This window comes from Trichosurus vulpecula, chromosome 7 (genome assembly GCF_011100635.1).
Source record: "Trichosurus vulpecula isolate mTriVul1 chromosome 7, mTriVul1.pri, whole genome shotgun sequence".
Taxonomy (NCBI): domain Eukaryota; kingdom Metazoa; phylum Chordata; class Mammalia; order Diprotodontia; family Phalangeridae; genus Trichosurus; species Trichosurus vulpecula.
In genome coordinates, this window is record NC_050579.1 from 17377077 (window position 1) to 17404063 (window position 26987).

A 26987-nucleotide genomic window follows, 5' to 3' on the forward strand; every position below is an offset into this window, starting at 1 on the left:
ATCCTGCGGGCCGGGCTCGTTCTGCTCCGGAACGCCATTTCCCAGCAGCCCTTGGGGTATTGGTCTCCTTAAGGGCTGAGGAGGCTTCGCTCCGGAGGTTTCCGAAGTGAGTGAGGAGACTCCCAGTCTCTAGAGAGCAGCCACCCCTCCGCCCGGGCTGGGGCCTCCGAGGCTCAGCGGCCGTGTCGGTCTCGGCCCGCTCGGCCCCACGGGAAAGCGACCGACCGAGCCTCCGCCCTGCCTCTCTGCTTGCGCGTGGGAGCCTCCCACAGTGCGGGGGCGTGCCCGCGGGGGTTATTGCCGCAAGCCCCGCAAGGGATCGGGCTCCGTGCGTGGCCAAGACGTGTGCGTGGGGCTGCGGGGTCACTCTGTGACTGCGGCTGTCTCTCCCCCCACCTGCGGGTGGAAGCGTCCGCGGGGGTCCAGCCCCTTTGTCTCACCGCCCCCCCCCCCCCACACACAGCAGGCATCCGTCCTGGGGGAGGGGTCTGATTTCTGAGCCTAGAACTAGGGCGGGCCCCAGTGGGGGGGATGGGCGTGGTGTTCCTGAAGGTCCCGGGGCAGGGCGTGACCAGGAGGGCTTGACCCAAGGAGCGCGTCCCTCCCCCACCCACGCGCTTGGTGAGTAGGGGGCTCGCAGAGGCGCGCTGGCAGTTCTGGGGGGAGGGGGTCCTCACATCGTCCTCACGTGTGGTCTTCTGTGACCCGCAGCGGGGCGGGCGCAGCTTGGTTCTCGGACCCCCCCATGGCCCCCGACTCGGAAAGTGACCCAAGCCCAGCCCTTTGTCATCCCCACTTGTCACCTTGGGGTCCCTGACCTGGTGTTCACGCACGAGCCTGGGCACATCGGGTCCTGGTGTTCTCCCATTGAAGCTTCGCTAAGATCGTTTTCCTAAAAGGAAGACGCTGCGAAGGGGTTAGTTTTCTTTGTTAAAAAACCCCGCGGCTAGTGAGTATCCGAGGGAGAGCAGTCTGTGCCATCAGCCCGCTTCCCTCCCACCCAGGAGGGGTCTGTCTAAAGCCCTTGGCCAATCTGTGGGTCAGTTCCAGGGATTCTTTAACAGGGCAGCCGAACCCGGCTGAATGACCTCTCAGACTGCATGTGGGTGACTTTGGCCGGGTCCGCCTTACTTCCCAGACCAGAACCCAGCCCATCCCATCCTGGTTCACGCACAGGGTCAAAATCTTATTCCCATATCTCGAGTAGAGAGGATTGGGCACCTTCAAATATAGAAAGAAGGAGGAAGATTCTTGGCATCTCTTACTCCAGCAAGTACAAGAGGACTTCCCTCCCAGGTCTACGGAGATTTCTCACTCAATGAGGCTGGGTCACATTGGGTTGTCGGGACAGAAAGGTGGTGCTGGTGGCCCTCATGACTCCTATTTCCTCCCTCAGCTGTGGCTTCTCGAAATTCTGTCCTTCCTCTAGAGGAGAGCACAGAGGAAGAAGAAATGTTTCCTGGGCTTCTCATGGACAGCTCCCAGGTGAGTTGGGGTTGTTCCACTCTGTGCTGGACGGTCATCACAGTCCTCGGGGCTAGCACATCTGTTCCCTAATTCTGGAATTTCTTTGTCCAACAAAGTTCTTTCTAGGGACCCGAGTTATAGTGGGGTCTCCACAAGAGACTCTTCTCATTAGTTCAAAGTGAATAGTCACCATTTGTCCAGCGTTCTCCCTCAGTAGGACCCTCCTCCCCATGCAGTGCTTTTTTTCTCCCTCCTATTTACTCTGTGCAAAGCTAGGTATTATGGATATAAATTAGAGCGTGGGGCCCTGACCTTAGGGAGCAAAGAAAGTAGATGCTGATGCTACAGACAAGGCTTCCTGGAGAGGATCATGAGAACTGAGGCCTCAGAAGAATGGGTAGGATCCAGATGATTGGAGAGGAGAAACTGGAGGGGAGTCTAGACAAAGTTGAATAACTGAGAGAAAGCCTCAGAAATAGGAATGAAAAGGCTGCTTTTTAAAGGGGATGAGTGTGTGTTGGGGAGGACTTGTGGGACAGGATGAACTTGTAGCGTGGGGATGCTTGTTTCTTCACCTCCACTCCCTTTCATACCCTTTGACATAAGGTTGTGTCTTAGTAAAGGCTCTGCCTTCCTACTTAAGCAGGTGATGCTGGAGTGAAAACGTAAGGCATTCCTAGTGCTTTACTTATATAAAGGCTGAATTTCCCCTTGTGAGCTGCCTTGGGAAAGGAGCTGCATATCAGACATGTGGTAGGGGTTCCTTTCATTGCCTTGGCAAAATAAGCTTCCTAAGTGAATAAGGCTGTTACATCCATTGGTGTTTTCCCTTATAGCTAATTACCTTAAAAACAATGTATGCAAGCATGTACATAGCACTGTTTAAGGTCAGGTAAGTGTCAACCTAATATACTATTATAATTTACACTTGCCTTTTTAAGTACAACTATATTATATGTTAAAACTACTAAAAATTTCTCCTTCATAATCTTGATTGGGCTCTCGTAGCTGCTTCTATTCTACCTAACTCTAACCCTGAATGGCTGATTCCTTATTTCATTTTACCATTCCTCCTAAATTTTTCCTTTCTCCTGAAGCTCCCAACTGTGGCAGCAGATGACTTAACCTTTTACGTCACAAAGAAAATTGAAGCCATTTGTTAGGAGCCCTTTACTGGCAATTTCTCAGCCTCTTCTGTCTCAGAGAAAGAGCTCTTTAATCTTTGTCATTTGTATCCTTAATTCAATTCTTTCTGTGTCCTTCAGGGCTTGTTGCAGCAATTATCCCCTCTTCCTCATGCACTTTGTATTAGCTAGAGAAGTTTGTAATCTTTTTGATGCTTTAGTGTGCATTCTCTCTTCTAATTTTAGTATTCTCTTTATCTGCTTGTATTTTAGGTTTTTAATTTAATTTTTTTTCTCTTTAAATCTTAGGTGGTTTTAGCCCTTTTTTCTCATATGCCCCTGTCACTCATTTTCTGACCCCTCCCCTTTGGTGGGACCCTAGGGCTAGACTGAAAAGCTGTTTCCGCCTTCTCCCATGTTAGGGCATTTATTTTCACCATCCTTGATCATTGCTTTAAGTAGTTTCTGGGGGGGACAAGACTGGATTTCCATCCCCTTTCTTTTATGCCCTAGCAACCAGCGGTGCTGTTCCTCTGTTACTGTTCCATCTCAGACTTTCATTGCTTCCTTCTCCATCTGGGCTAACTTAGCTTCTGCCACTTTTTGCAGGGTCAGAGGGCAGAGTGGGTACAGAATCTTTGCACTGTTAAGGTTCCACTACTTTGGGTGGAAGAAAGCTGAATTCTCTCCCTTTCCCCACTTCCCTGCCCTCTCCTTATGGCTGGGCAGAGTCATTGTCTGGGCTTATTGCAGTGGGATGTCAGGGTGGTGTGCAGCGTCAGAGTCTCTGTAGCAGCAGAGAAACCCCACGGCGGGTCCCGGGCAAAAGGCCAGGGTGGGGGGCAGTTTGGACACTGCTGAAGCATGAAGGCTGCTGAGTGAGGGTGCTACAAGCCATACGGAGCCACGTGGAGCACCATAAGGCCTCTTGTTCATCCAGAGCACGGCCACCTTTTGGGGTCTCTCGCTTTCTTGTCTTGCGGTTTCAGCTGCAGTTGCTCCTCCTCTGATGCATATTCTCCTTTAGGAGGTTTTGGAGAGTTAGTAGGAGCTAGAGAGGGTGCCTAGTCTGCCATTTTGTTGGTTGTGTACCTCCCTCATGCATCCAAAGCTGTACATTTCCTTCTGTCTCCTTACAGACATGCTTGGGTCTCCTTAGTTCTTTAAAAAGAAAGTCTTGTTTAACCCCTTTACTCCATAGAGCTGCTGGGCCATCTTTCTCTGCCCCATCAGGAATAGAAGCCTTGAAAAACAAATCTTCCCTCTGTCCATTCTCCAACTCCTTGCACACTGGTCGTTGTCCTTAGTGTAATCCTGGGAAAAGTCCTCACAGAGTTCATCAGTGATCTCATTGCCAAATCCATTGACCCTTTTTCTGTCCTCAGTCTTTTTGAGCCCTCTATAGCATTTTAGATTACGGACTATTACTTCTTTCCTTGAAGGCAGCTGGTGGCTTGGTGGATAGACTGCTAGGCCTGAGTTCAGATGTGACCTCAGACACTCTCTAGCTGTGTGGCCCTGGGCAAGTCATTTAACCTCTCTGGCTGTTTAATCTAGTGCAGAGGGAAATGGCAAAGCACTCCAGTATCTTTGTCAAGAAAACCCTGTACGGGGTTGGACAGGACTGAAAAATGACTCAACAACCACTTCCTGAGATAACCTACTTTGCTGTTTCTCTTCCTGCCTTTCTGATGGTGACTTCTTTGTCTCCTTGGTCAGCTTCTCATCCCTTCCACGATTACTTAAGGTGAGTGTTCCCTTAGCTCCTGTCTCGCCTTTGCTCTCTCCCTTGACAGGCTCTTTAAGTCCCATGACCTCATCTAACAGTATTACACAGATAGCTTTGTCTTCCACCCACGGCGCCATGTTTATAGCTTTACGTCCCTGTTGGATGGCATTTTCTGGATATTCTGCCGGCACCTCCAGTTCACCCAAACTGGGCTTAGACTTTTTCTTTCACATCTGCTTTTTGCTTCTGATTTCACTCTGTCTTCTTTGCTGCTTCTCTCCTCTGGCATTTATCACTCAGTCATTCAGCCTTTCTCTCTCATTTTTCATGTTCAGTCACCTGTCTGCTCCCTTCAGTTAATAGTGGCATCATAGAAAGTGGTTGCCCTCAGCCTCTTTTTACAAATAAGACTCGAAGAGGTGCAGCCAGCCCTAGTTTGTGCAGACAGTAGGAGGCCTGAATTTGAATCCTGAGTCTGCCACTTACTAGCCCTGTGAACCTGGGCCAGTCTTTTGAATTCTCTATTCCTGAGTCTTCATTTATCAGATTAGGGTGCTAATACCTGCACAGATCCCCTCACGAAGGCGTTGGTGAAGGTACACTCTCTCCTTGCTGTAAACCAGCATTTACGCCACTGTCAGGTCGGGCTATCACATGGGATAAAAAGCAGAATGTTCTGTCCAAGCATATTTTCCAATAGCACAGTCACCTTTCTGTCTTCTTCTGAAAAGACCCCATTCTAGTACTTGCCTCCTAAGATTGGATGTCCTCAGGGTTCTCCCTTCCACCCCCTTGTCATGCCTCTCCCAGTGCTCTCCTTTGGGACCTCATCCACCCTGGCCTTGTCTGCCACCATGATGCAGATGGCTCCTATTGCTGTCTCTGTAGTCCTGCCTGTTCTTCTGAGACCCCGACCTGTAAAGTCTCCACAGAAGTGGCTCAGATGTTCCTCTGTGGAGGGTCTGATGCCAGCTTGGGATTGCCCTTCACGCACTCCTTGCCTGACTTCACTCTTTGTCAGTGATGGCCCCCTTTCTCTGGTTTCCCATGCTCACATCTTTGATGTGGCTGGTCACTGAATCAGCTGTGGGCACCCTAGGGCAGAGACCCTCCCTCCCCCACGTGTCAGCTTCACAGTGCTAACAGGACTTTGGCCTTCGCTTCTGCCATCACCATTCCATCTTTGTCATCATTGCCAAAACTTATCTTTCTTCTTGCAGTCATTCATTTGCTTAAAAATCATTAGGGGCTCCTTATTGCCAAGTCATTGGTTGGCATTCAAGGCCCACCACAGTCTTGTGCCAGCCCTCCTTCCCAACTCGTCTTCAGAGTACCCTTCTCCGTATACTGTCTTTTCTTGTGAAACTGGATTCTGTCTCACGGATCTCCTCTGAGCCCTTCCTGACTTTCACTCATCATCCCCCGTAGCGGTTATTTTATTTTACTTTCCTTTTAAAATGGTATTTTATTTTTTTCCCAGTTCCAATTTCCCCAAATAAAACAATTTTTAGCATTCATCTTTACAAGATTTTGAGTTCCAAACTTTTCTCCCCACCTCACCTCTCCTCTTCCTAAAATGGTATGCAATGTGATGTAGGTTATACCAGTGCTATCATGGAAAACCTATTTCCAAATCAGTAGCAGTTATTTCCTATCTCTGTAGCATACTTAGGTATTATTGTGCTTAATTTGTGGTGCAGTGGATAGAACACCAGACCTGGAGTCAGGAAGACCTGAATTCAAATCTGACTTCAGACACTTCCTAGTTGTGTGACCCTGGGCAAGTCACTTCACCCTGTTTGCCTCAGTTTCTTCCTCTGTCGAATGAGCTGGGAAGGAAATGATGAACCCCTTTACCAGCGTCTTTGCTAAGAAAACCCTGAATGGGATCACGAAGAGTTTGTTGTGACCGAAACAACGGAACAGCCATAACAACCACAAATGGATGTCTGATTCCCCACCTCGTTAGACTATAAGATCCGTGAAGCTGGGCATCCTGCCGCGTCTAAGCTTTCTGTCTCCCCCAGTGCCTCCCACGTTGTGTAAACAGCAGGCCCTGGAGAAATGTTCTGTGAGTTCATGTAGATCAGCTGTGCTGTCCTTGGGATTCTTGGTCATCTCCACGTTAGACTAGACGAGGGTTTGGCAGTCTAGGGCCTGGCTCTCTACATTCATGTGGCCTGGAAGCTAAGAATGACTTGTATGTTTTTAAATTAAGTTTTATTCTGTTTAATTTTTTGGCCCTGGGGTGGCACAGAAAGCGGCCATGGGCCGATTTACCTCTGAGGCTTAGCTCTGAGATTCTGGGGAGGCTTCCAGCTTGGATGCTGCTCCAAAAGTCATGCCTGTGGTGATCGATTATGGCTCATTAGAAACACAAGGAGGGGACATTTACCTTAGAGACAGTGAATTATAGGAGACAACTCCTCTTACATTCATGGTCACCTTTGGTTTTATTTTAGTTTATTCCCCAGACTGATGATTGAAAATTTAATGGACGCTATCATTTTGTGTTCTTCCCTAATGAGTAAGGATGCAGTATTGGACTTGGATTCAGGAAGACCCAAGTTCCAATCCAGCCTCAGATACTTAACTGCTGTGTGACCCTGGGCAAGTCACTGAACCCCTTCAGTCTCCCCTCTGTAAAATGGGGATAACAGCTCCTACCCCATTGGGTTTTGTGAGAATTAAATGAGATAATATCCATAAAGTACTTTGTGGAATTTAAAGCACTGTTGTAATGCCAGCTACTCTTATTAAAGCTTCACAAAGATAGATATACATTTTTATACATAGCAATTATTCACGGGTCCAATGAATTACAAACTGTCACAACTTAGGACCAGGGATAATATGTATTAAATTATTGATAATATTGATTGCCTTTTTAGAACGTAAGCATGCTTTTGAGGGCTAATTCCGATGGCCAGTGTCTTACAGGAAATCTTTTCCAGTCAGTTTTCTTTGATTTCATTTTGTCATGATACATTTTCCCACATTAAGCAGATTCCTTCACTATTGCTTCACTGATCATTCTTTAAAAAAACTAAAAAGGACCATTCAGTTATCTTCAGCAGGAGGAGCAGGAGATCAGGATTAACTTCCAGGTTCTGCCAAGTTTTGTGCTCCATTGGACAAGTGGCTTAACCTCTCTGGGCCCCTTTCTTCATCCAGGTGGACTTTAGATCACCTCTAGGTCTAAAATTATACTGATGTGATTCTTACTTTGGTGGGAGTTTGGGGAGGAAGACTGTCTTGTGCCTGATGATCTTGCTGATTTTTTCTTTGTTTTCCTCTCCAGCCCTTACCTCAGAATATGGAGGATAGCTTTGAAGAAGGGAAGTGGGAGGGCTGAGGTGGGCTGGAGCTTGCAGACAGGCTTTCAAAACTAAGCTCGTTACCTTTCCTCCAGACCAAATCTTCTTGTTGAATGATTGCTCCTAAACTCGTGATTTCTGTTAGTAAAACATAGAGTTGGGAGGGACTGTAGACATCATCTGGACACACATTCTTCCTCCAGTAACCTCCATATGGCTGCACAGAGAAGGGAATCCCAAGGCACCATTTACCTGGCTTTGTTCTTTCTTGTATCCGCTCACTTCTCAGGGGCTACATTTGAGCTCTGCAATATCTTTGCTATTTCTCCTCGTTTCTTCTCCCATTACCACACCCTGTTGAGGATTGTTTCTGGGTGAGAACAGGAATGTGTTTGATGTTTTAGGAGTCAGTGACATTCACAGATGTGGCTATGGACTTCACTCAGGAGGAATGGAGGCAGCTGGATTCTGCCCAGAGGAACTTGTACAGGGATGTGATGCTGGAGAACTATAGGAACCTAGTTTCATTAGGTAAGGGTGATTTCCCTTTGTCATTCAGAGTGTCATCCTTGGATCACCCTCAGTTGTTCAAACAAATAAGAAACTACTCTGGGGCTTCTGAAATACTTGGCCTGGTTTGAGCTGAGCTTTGTCTTTAGGGCTCCCTTTTGGACATGGAGATAAGAGGGGCTTCTGCTCCTTCTCAGCGGAACAGTCTTTACATCGGTGCATACGAAACTGCTCCATTGCTTAGACCCTGAACCTCAGCCTTCATCTCTGGGAGGGCCTGAACATCCGTGGGCCGAGATGGAATCCTGGGATGCTGCCCTGGCCATAGCACATGGACCCAGGTTCTGTGTCTTTCCCCATGAGCAGGGCATCCAGTTTCCAAACCAGATGTGATCTTCTTGTTGGAGCAAGGAAAAGAGCCCTGGATGGTGGGGAGATCAATTTCAAGAAATACCTTTCCAGGTGAGTAACTGAGAACTAGACAGTGGGAGGCCACAGTCATGAAAGGCTAGAATCTGGGCAGTATTCTGTGGGTGGCACTCACCTAGGCCTTTGTGGAAGCTGAGGTCATTCGGCATGCACCTTGAGCTAGTGCAGGGTTGAGTTTTTCATGACCTTAGCTGGCTTCTGTTCTGATAGCTGCTCAGCCACTGAATTCCTAAGCAGCGATCAGCTTCTGCTTGAATACTTACATTGCCGGAGAGCTCACTTCTTGTTCTCTGCTTTTTCATTTTGGATGGTTCTGTTAGGAAGGTCTTCATGTTGAGCCGATAGTGACTGGCTTCCTCGCCATCTCTCCCCCTTCTCCTTTCAGTCCTGTGACCGTCAGTGCGGATCAGAGCAGAGTCAGCCCATGACCCCTTCCCCAGGACAGTCCTATGGTTGGTGACCTCCACTTTTTACTTACATTCTCATGCTTTCCCCTGGGCAGGCCTGCCTCACACTGTGGATCCTACTCCTTGCTCGCTCTTAGGACTTCAGTTTTCTGGTTATTTCCCTCTTTTTGGTGTATTTGGTGCCCTTCTGTTTATGGAGTCCTTCCATTTTCCTTTTCTGAATGCCCTGAATTCTGGATTTTTCCCCCAGATTCCTTTCCATTTACAAACAGATTCTTGTGCATGAGGACGCCCTTCTCCGTTGTTCTTGAATTTCTCTCTTGTCCACCCTCTGCCTGTCCTTGTCTCTGTCCCGCTTCTTCTGCTTCCCTGGCTTTTCTTCCTCCTCCAGCTCACACGGACTGCAGGGACTCACTAAGGACTTAGGCTTCTTTTCTTCTTTCTCTACTGTCGCTCTCTCCAAGCTTGTCCATTTGGATCCCTTTGGCTCTACCTTCACTGCTAATAGCTGCCAGAGTCGCGCCGTCACAACAATTGTGACGATCTGTACAAGTTGCCAGTATTTAAGTCCATAAAATAGAGATGTCACCTGAGAAGAGGGGTCAGAACTACCTCTTCTGTGCCCAAAGAGATGAGAGATTATTGATCTCTGGACCTCCAGCCCCAAATGACTTAATTATCTCCAAGGTCTCACCACTTAATTCAGTAGGGAAAACCCAACTCTCCAGTGGCTTGAATAAACGTGGGAAGATATCCTTCCAGGTGTCAGAATTTTCACTGAATTCTCCCATGTTCAGAAACCTACAGGAATTCCCTGTTTCCAGCAGCAGCATTGTGCCAAAGTTGTATTTCCCTCTGCTCTCCGCCGGGCATATTCAGGCCAGTTTTGTTGCTGTTGCCTTGCTGTGATGGGCTCTTCCAGGATGTGTGGTGGCTTCCGGTGTGGTCTGCCCCTTCCTGAACCAGGTCTCTTCCCCCCACCCATACCCTAGAATTATGCATAAGGTACAGGGTAGGCTTTCTCCTAGATGGGAATGTTGGAAGGTTTGAGCGATGTCTTTTGCCCTCCGGGTTATCAGGAAGGAACTGAACTGTTAAATTGGAAGGTTTCAAGATAAAAGGCCAGAAGGGAGCCCTGACTTGTTCTGGAGGGTAGAAGAACTTGACACAAAAGAAATAGGGGAAGAAGAGCCATGGCGACATTTGGGGCTAAGTTATTGATACGGGGATGGCATCCGTATGGGGGAAGGGGATAGGGCAGGAAGCAGCTGTTTGCAGACTCAGGAATGCTGTGGACATACAGACTGTCAGGAGAGTCATTGGAAGAAGAGGTGAATAGGGTGGTGGCTGGTGACTGCTTTGTAGGAATGCAGACGTAGTGATCTGTCACCTGATGTGAATGATGGACATCACTGAGGCATGTATCTAGGCCATGAGAGGGAAACTTTTTTTTTTTAATTTTTAGTTTACAGCACTTGGTTCTACATAATTTTGAGTTCCAGATTTTCTTCCTTCCCTCCCCACCTCCCTCCCCAAGATGGCATGGAATCCAATATATCTTCTGCATATAACTTTGCATTGAATTAATTTACACACTGGTCAAGTTGTAGAGAAGAATTATGACCAATGGAATGAATCATGAGAAAGAAGAAACAGAACCAAACCCCCCCCCCCAAAAAAAAAAAACAAAAACAAAAGAGAGAAAAAAATGGGGAAAAAAGGCAAGCATAAAGTGTGCCTCAATCTGCATTCATACTTCGTAGTTCTTTCTCTGGATGTAGATAGCATTCTCCATCGGGAGTCCTTTGGAATTGTCTTTGCACCTTGTGTTACTGAGAAGAGCAAAGTCTGTCAGGGTTGGTCCTCACAGAGTCCATATATCTGTGGTTGTGTATAATGTTCTCCTGACTCTGCTTCACTCACTCAGCATTATGTTGTGTAGGTTTTCCAGGTTGTTATGAAGTCTGTATCATCCCCATTTCTTATAGCACAATAGTATTCCATTACCTTCATATACCACAGCTTGTTCAGCCATTCCCCAGTTGATGGGCATCCCTTTGATTTCCAATTCTTGGCTACCACAAAAAGAGCCGCTATGAATATTTTTGTATATATGGGTCCTTTTCCCACTAGTGTGATCTCTTTGGGATACAACCCTAAAAGTGGTATTGCTGGGTCAAAGGGTATGAACATTTTTATAGCCCTTTAGGCATAGTTCCAAATTGCTCTCCAGAATGGCTGGATCAGTTCACAACTCCACCAGCAATGTAATAATGTTCCAATTTTCCCATATTCTCTCTAGCATTTATCATTTTCCTGTTTTGTCATGTTAGCCATCTGACAGGAGAGATGTGGTACCTAAGAGTTGTTTTGATTTGCATTTCTCTAATCAGTAGTGATTTCGAGCATTTTTTCATATGCTTATAGATGTCTTTAATTTCTTCCTCTGAAAACTGCCTATTCATATCCTTTGACCATTTCTCAATTGGGGAATGACTTGTATTCCTATATATTTGGCTCAGTTCCCTGTATATTTTAGAAATGAGGCCTTTATCAGAGACACTAGTTGTAAAGATTTTCTCCCAATTTTATGCTTCAAGAGGGAAACTTCTAAGATTGGTTACATCTGATGACCATTCCAGCTTCTGGAATTCATGTTGGAGCAAGTTATACTGCCAGAAAAGAAACAGAAACTATGGTGGATTCTGATTGGTGGAAGTCTGAGGTGAGAGACTGAAGACTATATAAGGGAGGTAGATAGCTGGTTAAAAAGATGGTGTCTGAGAATGGAAATTGGATTTCTGAGTTACTGGTCAAAGAAAATGCAGGAATATCCCCAGCTCTTTGCCAGGGATGCATCAAAAATAAGGCGGGCTTGTAAAACATATATTTGCTGTAAGTCTTGCACATATTATCAGTGGGGCTTTAGGATAAAGGTGGAGGCAGAAGGAGAAATCTGCCAACATAAATATAATAAGTAAGACTGATGCGAGTAATCCTAACATAGGAAAAAGAGCTATATAGTAACAGATGATGAAGAAAAGGCAAACTAGTCAGCTGTTTTAGTTTTTGTTTTCTCTACCAAGAACAGCGATCTCTGGACTGAGAAGCATAGAAAAAAATTGCTACCAGGGAATTAAACCCAAGATAGCAAATAGGGGTGGAGTATCCAGCGTCCTTCAGTCAGCTCAGCTTCAGCAGGTGCAGACTGAGTACGTTCTAAGTAGGTGCAATGGTTAGAAATACTGACAATGATCAATAAAAAAACCACGGAAAATGGGAAAGCGTCGTAGGCCCAGAAACGGGAGAAGCGTCGTCTTGAGCTTCACGACGGGAGACGGTCGAGCCATCAAACACACAGACAATTAAATCTGATTTCTTTCAAAGTTCTGAAGTCATCAAAGGGCTGGTTTCTGAACAATTAGAAAGGGAAGCAGCGATCATCACGAACCAGCTTGGATTAACGAAGAACAGGGGTCATGTTTGTTGAATTGATAGCCTCAGGTTTTTGACTGAATTATCAATTGGTATCAGTTGGAAAATGCTGTGGACAGAGTATACCTAGATTTTTGCAAATCATTTTTATTTCTCATGCTAATTTTGAAGATGAGATATAGAGATTTGGTTAGATAAGAACACACTTGGGTAGATTTGGGGCTGTTTGGACAATAGACACAAAGGACAGTCAGTTTGTCAGTGTCAGTGTGAAGGCAGGTCTCTTAGCACCTCAAGAGTCTGTCCTTGGTTTTCTGTTGTTCAGTATTTGCATGAATTACTTGGATTAGAGCATAGACATTATACTTAACAAATTTGCAGGTGACACAAAGGTAGGAGGATAAAGAAGACTTTGCATTGGAGAATCAAGATCTCAAAAGGGCCTGACAGGCTAGAGTGATGATGGGTCAAATATGAATAAATGTGAAGTTTGCATGAGTCACTAGTATAAGATAGAGGAAGCTCAACGTCTGTCCTTGTGTAATAGGTCTAGGAGCTTTAGTGGGATGTAAGCTTGAAGTGAGCTGGCTGTTATAGGGCAGACAAAAACATGAACTCAATCTTAGGCAGCAGCTAAAGAGGCAAAGTATCTGGAAGAAGGGAATCGACAGTCCTGTTATATTCTACATTAGGTCCACGTTTGGAATATTCTATTTAGTACTGAGCATCACATCGTAGGAAAGATATCAATAGGCTGGCGGGGAGGGGAGTGGAAAATATGCCATGCCAAGGACCTGTTGGTAGAACATGGAGCGTTCATCCTGGGAGAGACTCGGCACAAAGGCAAGCTGGCCATTTTCAGATATGTGAAAGCTTATCCTGGAAAGTGGGTTGGATTTGTGCTTGTCCTTGGAGGGCAGAGCTAAGGGCAGTGAGTGGAATTTTCTGGGAGAGTTTGCAGTTCCACAGAGTCGGATCTTCCTGCATGGCGGTGTCCAGAAGCAGATGGTGCTGCCCTTCAGGCTCAGACCGGACGACTGCTTCAGGATGTTGTTGATGGGTCTTTCCAAGATGCATTATCATGTGCTCTTCCTAATTCTCAGTCTTCTCTCAATTTTTCTATGTCTGTATTTCATCGGCCACTCCTCAGTCACTTCAGTCTGGTTTTTTCCTCATTGCTATACTGAGTCTACACTCTCGGTGGTCTTCAGTGGCCTTCTACCAATTCCAGCAACGTGTCTTAGCTCCCTCTGAGCCACTGCTGATGCCACGTCCCCACTTTGCTTCTCCGCACTCTCTCGGCATCTCGGAGCTTGAAGGAATCTCAGATAATAGAGTCTAATGCAAACACAAATAGGAAGGCCCCAGCAACATCCTAAGGCAGTCCTCTGGGAGAAGGAAAAGAGGACTGGTACTGGAGGGGGCAGATCCCAGGCCTTTCCTGTCTCCTCCCCAAAGGGTGGCTTAGGGTGTGATCCTTTCTCCCGTCCACCCTTCCCTTCCTACCTTTTTTCTCTGGAGATTTAATTGAGCCCCCTTCTTATTGTAATAATTAGCGAGGGACAGTGTAATGGCCCTCATGTCCATGCGGTCCATTCTTGTCTCCTGAGGAACCTGTATGTAGGTCTAGAAGCAACTAATTAGAACCAAACATGGAACAACTGATTGGTTTAAGGTTGGAAGAGGAGTTAGACGAGGCTTTATGTATATTGTCACCTTATTTAACTTATGCAGAAAACATCCTGAGAAATGCCAGGCTGGATGAATCAAAAGCTGGAATTAAGGTTGCAGGGTAGAAATACCAGCAGTCTCAGATATGCAGACAATACCACACTGATGGCAGAAAGTGAAGAAGAATTAAGAAGCCTCTTGATGAGGGTGAAAGAAGAGAGTGTAAAAGTTGCCTTGAAGCTTAACATTAAGAAAAAAACTAAGATCTTGGCAACTGGTCTCATGACTTCCCGGCAGATAGAGGAGGAAGAAATGAAAGCAGTGTCAGATTTTATATTCTTGGACTCAGGGATCACTGCAGATGGCAGCTGCAGCCATGAAATTAAAAGACATTTCCTCCTTGGAAGGAAAGTGATGGCAAACGTGGACCACGTACCAAAAAGCAGAGACACCACCTTGCTGACAAAGGTCCATGGAGTTAAAGCTGTGGTTTTCTAGTAGCAATGTATGGCTGTGAGAGCTGGATTGTAAGAAAAGCTGAGCACCCAGAACGTATACTTCTGAATCATGGTGCTGGAGAAGACTTGTGAGAATCCCTTGTATAGCAAGGAGATCAAATCAGTCAGTACTTCAGTAATTAATTCAGGCTCCTCACTGGAAGGTTAAATACTGAAGCAGAAAGACTTTGGCCACATTACGAGAAGATGGGACACATTGGAAAAGACTGATGTTGGAGAAGATTGAGGCAAAGGGAAAAGGGGGCAGCAGAGGATGAGATAGATAGAGAGTGTCACGGAAGCAAGGAACACGAGCTTGGACAGAGGACAGGACAGAAGGGCCTGGAGTGCCGTGGTCAGAGGGGATCGAGCGTTGAACATGACCGATTGTTGCTGTTCCGTCATTTCAGTTGTGTCCGACTCTTCATGGCCCCATTTGGGGTTTTCTTGGCAAAAATCATTGGCCATTTTCTTCTTCAGCTCATTTTACAGATGAGAGAACTAAGGCAAACAGGGTTAAGTGACTTGCTCAGGGTCATACAGCCAGTGAGTGTCTGAGGCCAGATTTGAACTCAGGTCTTCCCAGCTCCAGGCCCAGAGCTCTATGTACTGTTCAGAGCTCCTAGAGAGGGAGATAGATGATAAAATAGATCATTTATTAAGCACTTACTAAGGGCCAGGCATTGTGCACCTTGGACAGTATCTAGCATTCAGACAGGTTTGACTCTGTGCTCTAATTTAAAGGAAGGAAACTTGTTCATAGAAGATTGCTTTGGCAGCCTGGTGTGAGGCCTGACAGGAGGCAGGGTCCTTCTATAATAGCCCAGGGATGAGGGGAGGATGGGAGCCTGAGTTGGGATCCAGGGCTCTCTTGCACGCCCTGGCCACCCTTCTGAACTTCCAGTTTGCTTTGCTGATGTGCTGCTCTTTCTCTCTGCCTGCCTTGCACAGTGGGTCACTATCCACTCTGCCCCAACCAACCATTTGTGTGTCTTTATCAATCTTTGTCCCTTTTCTGTCTGCTGCCCACATTTAAGAGCCATAGTGGAATCCTGTCAGGGTCATTAGTTCTCAGTTCAATAAATTCAGTTTAACAGATACTATTAAAAGTAAATATGAAACAAACCTTGTCCTCAAAAAGCATAGACTGTCACCAAGAGAAGAAATTCATACAAACAGTTGTGCTGCAAGTGAGAGCAAGCTTCTTAGGAGCACACACTTAGAACTAGATGGGGCAGCCCTGTCCTCTTCTTGTACAGGTAACATCCAGGGGCCCGGTACAGGCACAGGTAATGTGCAGCCAGGATAGGCATGGCTTTGGGCTATCAGGACACAGAGGCACCAGAGAAAGGCATGACCCCCAGTGCTGCAGCCCCAAGAGGTCAAACTTACTGGCACCACATGACTCCAACTAAGCATGACTCACTTTCAGGAAAGACTTCTGTTAACTGCATTCTCCTTTTCATCAGTAGTCCCTGAATGGGCTGGTGGCAGATGGTGGCAGTTAGCAGTTAGCCAGATCCAACAGATTGGAAACATTGAAGGGTCCAAGGACAGAGGTAAAAGTGCTATTGGCGCTGCTAACCAAAGCAGTGAGACTAGGTAAGGAGCAAAGTGGGGCTTAGAGCTAATTCATTGGCTGGGAAATAGGGAGACATTAGGGCCCTGGAAGTCACAGTGAGGGCACAGAACAAGTGTGAGCTAGGTTGTGGATGGAAGAAGTCACATGATTTCAGAACTAGAAGAGCTTTGAATGATGTAGGTCTAGAGTGTGATCATAGTCATGGGTTACTGGATTAAAGGGGAAGTGAAAGTTGTGTGGGATTTGAAGGGCTAAAGAGACTGAGAACAGGTGTTGGAAGGGTCATAAACATGAAGATTTCATCTCTGAAATGATGGCCAGAGAAGGGCTCAAGAGGAAGATTGAACCCTAGATACCAACCATGGAAAAGGCAGGGGGGAGTGATACCCTCCTTCACCCCTTCCCCCTTCACCTCTCAGGGGTCAATAGATAGAAACAGTAGAATTGAAAGAAGGTGATGTAAGTAGATGGCATGGACATCGAAGAAAAAAGGTCTGGAAGTGCCTGAGAATAAGGACTATGCTGACTCCACCTCTGGTGAGATGGGGGGATGAGAGGAGGAACCACTGCCATGTCTCAGCAGAGATGGAGCGTCTTGTTGGGGGAGTAGCCACAAAGCCCCTTGGATTGCAGAGCACCCAGGGAGTAAGAAGTAAGAGGGGCCCAGCTTGTGAAGGGCTTTGAATGCCAAACAGAGGACTTTGTATTTGATCCTGGAAGTGATAGGGAGGTGCTGGAGTTTATTGAATGGGTGGAAATGGGGGATATGGTCAGATCTGTGCTTTGGGAAGATTAACTTGACAGCTGAGTGGAGGATGGACCAGAGTGGGGAGAGACTTGACAGGCTGACCCAGCAGCGGCTAGTGCAGTAGTCCAGGTATGAAGTGATGAGGGTCTGCACTGGGACGGTGGTGGTGTGAGGAGAGAAGAGTATGGAAGGTAAGGTGATGGCAAAGTCTACAGGACTTAGCCACGGACTGGATGGGGGGTTGGCAGACAAAGGTTATTACTAGGGACAGGCTGGGGAAAAGAGGAGCTTAGGTGAATGGGCATGAGAGACCAGTGGGGGGAAGCAATGGGACAGGGCCTTCATTTAGTTCATCTTTGTTGGATTAAAGAAATATGATAGAAGTGAACCTAAGGGGCCTGTTAACTGTTGGACAAGAGAGAATATGCATTAAGTAAAGTCTTTAGCGCTTCCACAGCCTAGGTTCCTCTGGGTAAGAATCTCCCTGGGATTTTCTAGGCAGTCTTCTTTCAGTGGAACGCCCAGAGTTAAAGAGCAGTTTCCACACTTGAGATTCCAAAGATGAGGCTCTCCTTCCATTTGGTCTTGGGAGGGGGGCATCTTCAGGAGAGCTTTGGGGGGCAGTGCCAGAGTGAAGCAGAACTTTTGACAGCCTGGGTTTCTGCTCTTCATTTGTGGAGAGATCTTTTCATTTTGCTGTTGTGATAGCAGCTTTCTTTCTCCTGATACTGAGAAGAGGGGACATTTACATTTCTTATTACTTCTAGACTTCCAGACTCTGATTGAAGCCAAGGAGTCATCTTCAAAGCAAGGTTTTTGTGAAGGAGAATCATCTCAGCAGGTCATGATGGAAAGACTTGTTAGAGCTGACCTCTGGTATTCCACCTTAGCAGGAGCTGGGGAATATAAAGACTGGTTAGGGAGGCAGCAGGGAATCCAGGAGAGATCTTTGAAGCCTTTAACCATCACACACCAGAATATTCCCACTGAGCAGAGGGGTCCTCAGTGTAATGAATTTGGAATACACATTAGTTTCAGCTCAATCCTTGTTAGACAGCAGAGAGTGTTTATAGGAGAGGGAAGCCATAATTGTGGCAAATGTGGAAAGAGATTCAAGCACAATTCTGACCTAATTAAACATCAAGAAATATGTTCAGGAAAGAAGATCTATGAATGCAATGAGTGTCAGAAAGCCTTCAGCCGGAATGCCCATCTTACTCAACATCAGAGAATTCATACCGGAGAGAAACCCTATTCTTGTGCTGAATGTGGGAAAGCTTTTACCTGGAGGACACACCTTATTCGACATCAGAGAATTCATACTGGAGAGAAGCCTTATGAATGTAATGCGTGTGGCAAAGCTTTCAGACGTAGTACACATCTTACTGAACATCAGAAAATTCATACTGGAGAGAAACCCTATCAATGTAACGAATGTGGAAAAGCCTTCCCTCGGAGTACAGATCTCACTCAGCATCAGAGAATTCATACTGGAGAAAAGCCCTATGAATGTAATGAATGTAGAAAATCTTTCAGGTGGAGTACAGCACTTACTCAACATCAGAGAATCCATACTGGAGAGAAGCCCTATCAATGTAGGGAGTATGGGAAAGACTTCAGGTGGAGTACAGCCTTTGCTCAACACCAGAAATTTCATACTGGAGAAAAACCCTATGAGTGTCCTGAGTGTGGAAAAGCCTTCAGCCAAGTTATTCATCTCATCCAGCATCAGAGAATCCATACCGGAGAGAAACCCTATAAATGCAGCGAGTGTGGGAAGGACTTCAGACGGAGCACACATCTCACTGAACATCAGAAAATCCACACTGGAGAGAGAGCCTATGAATGCAGAGAGTGTGGGAAAGCCTTCAGGTGCAGCTGGGCGTTGATCAGACATCAGAGGTTTCACAGTGCAGAATAACCCTGGGAGTGTAGTGAATAAGGAGACGTCCTTCAGAGTTGTTCATTCAAGATATGGTGGTTAGTAGTTCTACTTTAGAAGCAGAGTGACTTCTTGGGGAAAGCATTGGACCAAGAGTTGGGTGATCCCTGGGTTCAAATCCCAGCCCTGCTCAGCATTGACTCGTGTAACCAAGGGCAGATTCTGCAATATCTCTGCGCCCCATTTTCCTCTTTTGTAAAATGGGAATATCACTTGTTTTGCGCTCTCTGCCTCACAGCATTATTGTGATGAAAGTACTCTGTGTATGTGAGTTATTTGTGACTAGATTTGGGAAGGCTAAGAGCAAATTGCTTTCACCCCTTTAATTTCATTTTCATCTACTGCCAAGCGCTGGTCTGAATTGTGCAATTAAAAGCTGAAATGGCAAATTGCTATCCCCAGCTCCAAATAATCGTCAGGCTAAATAGCTAAATCTTCCAGTATGATAAAGTAGTATGAACCAGAAGACAATAACTTAAAATAAAGTTGCCAGATAAGTTTAGGCTGGTCTAACATTTGTACCAGGTCACCTTACCAGAAAAGCTCATGTACATAAACTGATGTGCATTAAATCAAATCTGATTTTGCTGTTGTGTAGTGATATGAGTAGTTTTTAATAAGTCACCATGGTTCCTGACATTGTCTTTATGACAGTGAACCATTAAAGGCATACTTGTAGGAGGTTAAACTTTCTAAAGTGTAATTGAGTTGATTAAGTAAGCTTAAAAAAGGAGCAAGCCATTATAAACTAATGTGGTATCCTCATGTACTATGCACAGTTCTGATGTCACCTCTTCATAATTATTTTATGCTGCAACAAATCAGAGACCACCACAGAACCTGAGAGTTGAAAAGGGCCTCCAAGGTAGTGTCCCCGAATGTGACCCCATTGAAGTCTTCCAGTGATAGGGAATCTACTACTGACTCCAATTTTAGACTACCCTAATTCTTAGGAAGTTTTTCCTTACATCAAACCAAAATTTCCCTTGGTGCAGCTTCCAACTTTATACTTACTTTTGGACTTTGGAACCAAGCAGAACCTGTCATATTTTAAAGTCTTAGGGCAGTTCGATACTTTAGTAACTTCAAACTGCTTTAAGACTTTTGGGGTTGAAGGCGTCATAATAGCCTCAACATCCCTATTTCCTTCATTTGATACCTGGCTGGCGTGGCCTGAAGCCCACTCATATTCCTGGTTTCCCTCTTCTGTGTGTGCTCTATTTTATTAGTGCTGTTCCTAAAATCTAATACCTCTTCAGAACCAGATACAGCCTTTCAAATATGAACTGAAGAGGGCTTTAAGCAGTATTCCCTTCGGTATCCTAATCATATGCAGCTTAATGTTGAATTAGCTTTTTTGGTTGTTTTTATGGATATACCTTCTATTCGTTTGATTTTGGGGGGAGATCTTAAATGTGGGACTTAGGTATTTATTTCTGTTGAATTGCATAATGTCAAATTTGACCCAATATCCTGGCCGGTCGATCATTTTGGATTTGGATTCTGTAATGTAGCATATTATCTCTGGTAATACCATCTATATTTTAATCCAATTCATTGATTAAAAACTTGGACTAACACAGGGACAAGGACAGGTCCCTGGGGCACACCACTAGAAACCTTGTTTTAATGACTACTCAGAGTGTGGTCCTTCAGCACATTGCAGAGATATGTAGTGTTTGATAGCAGAAGATAGTAAAGTTTCTTTTACAGTGTTAACTTGACAAACATTTCTATATATAAAGAATGGAAACAGGATTGTATGTGAAATCATGCATCTTTTATGAATAGCTTTTTAAAAAGTATGTATTAAATTTAATGTGGTGCTTCCAATACTGTCCTGCTCATCTCCGTCCTCTTCTGAGCTTCTGTCTGCTCTCTCCTGTGTATTTGTTAAATGGTCTATGATATTCTTTTTTTTTCTTTTGCACCACTATCACATTTCCAACTCCGTTGACCTCTCCACTTATTTTCAGTTTTGAGCCCTAATTAGTATTTTTGTTCTGTTCTCCCCAGAGCACACATCATTATCTTTGGAAGAGAAAACAAGCAAAATGACAGTTGAGTGATTCTCCTTCTCACGTGTTCATTACCATCAAGTCAGCTGTCCAGGAGCTGTGGGCCTCATCCTTTCTTAGATCTTCTTGCTCCCAAAGTAGCTTTTAAAACGTCTTTTTGATTTTTTTTTTTTTAGCATTTACTGGAAGCCCAAGTTCATTCTGAGTTTTAGCACTCACTTTTGACGTTTTTACTGAACATACTAGTTTTCTGTTCCTCTTCAGTTATTTGTCCTCCTTCTTTGTGTATATTTTTAAATTCTAAATTGAATTTCTTGGGCATTCAAATTGATTTAGTGCCCGCCTTTCTCTTGTCCTTTGTCGTAATCATATATTTGCACTTTCAGCTCTTAATTTTTGAAGCTTCCTATTTCTCTTGGGCCAAGTTCTCATGAGGAGCTCAAAGATATGGATGGTTACCATCCATTCCAGAACACTTTACAATCTACTGTTCCCAAATCTAGGGAGTATGTTAGACTCTATCCAGCTTTCTTCTCATCTACTATGAAATGTAAGATGGATAAGTCAGGGCTCTTATCATTTCTACTTCAGCAATTAGTTCTTCCTTATTGGTCAGAATCAGGTACATGAAGAGAGCCTCTTGATCCCTTGCTCTGTCCTTTGCAGAACAGAAGATCATTAGAGCAAGTCAGGAAGTTATTAGTTGCTCTGAGTTTGCCAGTGGGAGAGCGCCAGAAAATATCTGGACAGTTAAACTCCTACATCATTATATCCTTTCTCCATATCATATTTCTTGGTCTGTTTCCCAAATTCTTAATCCTTTCTATTGCTTTCACCAGTTGACCTACAATATATCTCGTGACATTTTCTTCTTTCTGTTCACTTCTTAACCCCTTCCTACAGTCATGGCCCAAGGGATAGGGTTATTTGGACAGTTAGAGGAGTCTCCAATGCCACTAGACACATGGCCCATGTTGAGGGGCCCGTTGCTACTTGGTATGTAGGTTGGCACTTACTTTTTTGATACTAGCACAAATATCAAATACCGATAAGTGTGGCAGGTAAAATCTGAAATGACTAAGGAAACAAAGGTTTGAGCTTCTGAGCATATCGGTTTATTAAGCAATGCATGCGAATTGCATAACAAATCAAGACCAGGCCTCCTCAACCTGGCACTGGACCCTACATATGTGTGGGGGGGGAGAAATGGATTTTTATGTATTAAAAGGATAGGATAATAGGTAATCCAATTCCTAATTGGAAGAAAGATTAGGGGCTTTCTGAGTTGGGAGGGGGAAGGCAAACAGGTGCAATTCCCTGAAATCAGAAAAAGAGGTGGCCTACTTCTCCCCGCCCACCAAGTGTCATATGCCATGAAAGGAACATGGAAGCTGTAATTGGCTGATAAGTATGGGGCAAGTTTTCAGATAAGATGTATAATTGTGTATTGTATGGGCTGTGTAGGATTGTATAATCCTCTCAGTCTTTGGATCTGACCAGGTTTCCTTAGGTCAGGGTCTCTAAGCAGCAGGTAGAGATGGTCCAGCTTTCCAGCCATACAAGCCTAGGTGCAAACAATGCAGCAAAGTTTTCTCACAATTCTCATGATTGAACAAAGTATTTTCACAAGACAGAAACTGGACTAGACCCATAGAAAGGGAGCTGATCTAGCTCCAGAATCAAGTCACAAGATGGAGGCAAGTGTGGCTTGTTCAGTTCCCACGTAGGGTTCTCTTCCATCTCCATTCCTGCTCCACCTCCAAACCTTCCCTTCACCCATGACCTCCCACCTTTGGTTTGGTTTTTTTCAGTTATATGTGTGGGTGGGTAACTGTTGCAGGGCTGTGTTGTAGAGAGAGACACACACAATTTGGGATTAGGAAGCCCCGGGCTTCAGGCCTGCTTCAGACCTGCCAGTCCCTGGCCGCTCTCTAAGGCCCTGAATGATCTGGCTGCTGCTGATAGAGCTTGGATCCAGGCCTCCCATCCCCAGCTCAGCCATTGACACATACGGCCCCTGGGGGTAGAACTGTTATAATTACTTGGGATCCTTGTTGCCCTTATACTTCCATCCTCCCTTTTCTCCTGAGATTTTTTTGTCCCCTTTGTTGCATTTACCCAGTCAAATATATTTCTTCCTTCTAACCCTATTGTAAAAAAAAATGGAGTTTCTAGACTAATCTGTAAGGAAGTCTTTGCCAGAGAGGCAAGGCAATGTGGAGTGGAGGAGAGGGCCCCTCTGAGGGGCCAGGAAGGCTTGGTTTCAAGGCCTGGACTGGGCCACCCCAAGCGAGTCAGTAACTCCAATTCGGTGGGCCAGGTGGCTCTCCAGCCCTAAAGGCAGAGGTGGAATTCGTTTCCAAAGGTGCCTGGGTCCCTTCCCCTTTGTAGCTTCTTTAAAAACAAGCATGTAAAAGGTTTAGCGATTATTGCCTTTGGCATGGTGGGGCCTGTAATCCTAATCTTATCCCTACAGTCACCCAGTCACCCATGCTACATTTTCTCAGTTTACCAAAATAAAGTTGCAGCTTCCCAGCCCCTCCTCTTACCTTTGTTCCTATTCCAGGTCCTAACTTCTGTTATCCCCAGCCAGCCTGGTTTTCCCCATGATCATCCCCTTTCCCAACCTCTCCCTTTACTGTGTATTTTCCTTTCTTTTACTAGTCCAGTCTGCCTTAGCCTGCTGGGATTTTATCAGGTTGTCTACCATGCAAGATCTGAGAACAGAACAGGAGAGGGAATGTCCTCACAGCTTTCCTTATGCCACCCATAACCAGACTTTATCTTTTGGACCAGAGCTTGTTCCTGCCCAGGACTACTTCACTCACCATGGCCTTCTATCACATCCCACTGAGCACCCTAACACTCTCACACCTTTAAAAAAATTTATTAATAAAATTAATTTTATATTACCAGAGCTTTTTCTATGTACCACCCTTATTCCAGGAAGCCATCCTATGTGACAAATTATATTCTTAAGGAAAGAAAACAAGGGGGAAGGAAAAAAAACCCAGTAAAACTGATCAATAAGGCAGTAAAGTCTGAACTACGTACATTGTTCCACACCCATGGGCCTCCCCACTCTGCTGTGGAGTGCACACCTGTCCCTGTTACAAGTGTAATGGGTTTTGCAATCAGGAGCCCATTGCACAGAATGGTTCGTAGCCCATGGATGACCCTTAGTGTGCCCAGGCTGCGTGTCTGGGGACCTTAGTGTCTTACACTTTGTGACCTTCCAGCTCACAAGAATCAGGAACGATGGAAATTCTCAATTATTCTCCCTCACCTTGTCCCCAAAGAGGCTCAGTGTTGCTCGCTCCCAATCTCCAAGCCAGATGTAGGTTGTACAAGTTATGGTCTCATAGGGTCCACTTCTCGCAGCACGTCACAACCCATTCTTTGTGCTCTCTACCCGTCTCTTGACACTTGAAATCCAGCAGTCCAGGCTTGAAAAATAAGCTGTTTGTCTGACTTTCCCATAGGATTGACACACATAAACCACATTTCCTCCCCAGGGCTCTTCCTGTAAGCCCCAGGCCCTAGCTGACTCGGGAAAGCAAAAGGCTTTTGGGCCCACGGGTGGGCACACCGGGCTCTGTGATGCACGTCCTCTTCTTTTAAGCATTGGCCTGGTACATCCAAAAGATCCAGCTGCTATGCCAGTTGTCTCATTCATAGCCAGCCCTCCAGGCGCTAATGACCTCTGGACAGAATGTGCTCTCCTAAAACTCCTTGAAATAGCCAGGGTAATCCTGGGGTCCTCAAAAGTTCCATCGTGTTTGTGGAAAAATCCAGGACCTGGTTCAGCTTGATATGGCGGACTCGGCAGCAGAAGGGGAGATGAGGGGACTAGCTGTAGCCCAGGCTTCTTTCCCATCAGAACTTCTTTACCAAGGAGGTCTAAGATTTTACCCACTTGTTCCTAAATAGGAACCGCCTCCCCTTATAGGCAGGTCCAAGGACTGGCTTCTTCCCACATGCCCAGGAGCCAGGTTAATTTTTGAGTTTGGGTTTATGTCAGCTAGGTGGCTCAGTGGATAGAGTGCTGGGAGCCAGGAAATCGTGACTTCAAATGTGGCCTCGGGCTGTTACTAGCTGTAGGATCCTGGACAAGTCACTTAGCTGCCATTTGCCTCAGTTTCCTGATTTGTAAATGGGGACGATAAGAGCACCTTCCTCCCAGAGCCGTTGTAAGGACCAAACGAGATAAGTTTAAAGTGCTTAGCCCGGAGCCTGGCATGTAGTAAGCACTACATAAATGTTAGCTGTTTGCTTTTATTATACACTCTCAGTATGAAATCTCTCAGTTCCCACGCTCCTGAAATCGGGCCGCAAAAACAGGAAGACATGGAGTGCGCAGAACCAGAATGTTGTACACACAAGAGCAATACTGTTCTAAGAACGACTCTGAATGACCGAGTCATTTTGAGTATTATAAATGCTCCGATGAACCACAAAGGACCAAGGCAGGAAGATGCCATTCACCTCCAGAGAAGAACTGAAGTATGGATGATATACACACACACACATACACTTAGGTCTAATGGTAACCTCTAGGGTGGGGAGGGAGAAAGGGAGGGAGGAAAACAGTGCCCAGCAGAGAAGAAAAGAAAAACTTGGAAGGAAGCACAAAACAGCAGGGTAGCTTTGAAAGTGATGTGCAGTATTTATTACGTAGTTTTTCAAAAAAGTAAACAGTGTGAAATGGACAATCATGGATTTATATTGAATCCTTTTAATGTACATGGAAATGTTTGGGTTTTTTGTCTTTATGTATTTAAGTTCAAAATGAATAAAAATTCAAAAAATGACACTGAAGTATCATGGTAAAATGGAAAGCTGGATCTGGAGTCAGATGACCTGTCCTGTCCTTTACTACCCATGTGACCGTAGATGATTCACAGCCTCTCTAGGACTCAGTTTATCTGTAAAATGTAGGGACTTAGTGACCTTTCCAGTCCTGGCCAGATCTACATCTGATCCTGTGTTAGTGACTTGCTGCCTCAAGCCCACACAGCCTCCAAAGGACCAGGGCTCCCCCTCTGGGAAGTGGAAAGGCCGCTGGATTTGGGAACAGAGGCCCCAGGATCAGGCACCGGTTTTGCTACTTATGCCCTCGTGACCTGAGGTCAGTCACTTAATCTCTGGACTAGCTGCCTCCGAGGTCCCTTGCAGTTCTAACATTTTTATCACATTGTGGACAGCCAGCTTTGGGGTCACACATAAGTCTTTTGTATTCTACATAATGCTTTCTCAAGGAATAAGAGTGTTGTTTCTTACTCATCAACCTTTGGGAAAAATCCCTTCTTGCTCACAGTCTAATGTCACTATTTGTTACAGAATAAATAGAGATGTTATATCTGTTCCCTAGCCGTATGCCGCCTAAACATTTAACCCTGTTCTCCTAAAATATTGTTTAAGGATTGGACCACTCAGGTCACAGCCCCACCAACTTCTTGACTTTCTACCTGAAAAAGAGCTTGTATTTACTGCATATCATTTGAAAACCCACCATAAATCTATTCTGCTCTTGGACTGGTCCCTCTTGTCACCCAGCATCCCTCCATCACCTCCCAGATCCCAGCCTGTGTTTTGTTCTTAAATGTCCACATTTTTAAAGTGGAAAGTCGACTCCATTCCCTTGTCCCAAAATTTTCAGTGTTGAATAATTCAGAAGCATACACAATCCTCAGAGAGTTCCTCCTGGTCCCCTAGCCACTGGCTGGTCTCTCCCTCCTAACCCCTGGCACTGCTGGCTGGCTCCGCCACAAAGCTGTTTGTTAGCTTATCGCCTCCCCCATCGCCCTTCCTCTCATCTCAGCTAAGGGCTTGGCCTCACACATTGCTGGTAAAATAGACGCTGTTTGTCATGAGCTCCCTTGTCTCCTTACATTTCTCAACTCCATGATAATCTCCCATTTTCTCCTCTTTTACTTCAGTCTGATAAAGAAGTGACCCTCCTCCTTGCTAAGGTCAGCTTCTGTGGAACCTCAGCCCTGTCCCCTCCTGTTTTAGGCAGCTGACTGCCCCCACAGCCCTCTGCCAACAAGGGGATGCCTCCCTTACCCTGCAGCTCTCTTCTCAACCAAAATGAGGGAAAAGCCTTCTGTA

At 45.5% G+C, this 26987-nt stretch overlaps 2 protein-coding genes across 4 annotated transcripts in view; both read left to right on the top strand.

Annotated features, from left to right (window-relative positions):
* Nucleotides 1-18891, top strand: part of LOC118857064 (zinc finger protein 883-like) — a 41711-nt gene extending 22820 nt beyond the window's left edge. Inside the window, exon 2 of the mRNA XM_036767658.1 lies at nt 18074-18891. Within this exon, the coding sequence (XP_036623553.1) occupies nt 18074-18837 (764 nt within the window). The 3' untranslated portion in view covers nt 18838-18891. The remainder of the gene's footprint in view (nt 1-18073) is intronic.
* LOC118857065 (KRAB domain-containing protein 4-like) lies at nt 51-23739 on the top strand. 3 transcript variants are annotated; one of them, XM_036767660.1, is made up of 6 exons: nt 51-106; nt 1397-1485; nt 8042-8168; nt 8514-8609; nt 20875-20918; nt 23541-23739. In XM_036767660.1, the coding sequence occupies exons 2-6, from the start codon at nt 1453-1455 to the stop codon at nt 23553-23555; spliced, it is 315 nt and encodes a 104-aa protein (XP_036623555.1). In that variant the 5' UTR covers nt 51-106; nt 1397-1452; the 3' UTR covers nt 23556-23739. The 3 variants fall into 3 exon arrangements, with proteins under 3 accessions (XP_036623555.1, XP_036623554.1, XP_036623556.1); XM_036767659.1 differs by lacking the exon at nt 51-106 and adding an exon at nt 217-621; XM_036767661.1 differs by lacking the exons at nt 51-106; nt 20875-20918; nt 23541-23739 and adding exons at nt 217-621; nt 8962-9000.
* The last annotated feature ends 3248 nt before the right edge of the window (nt 23740-26987 follow it).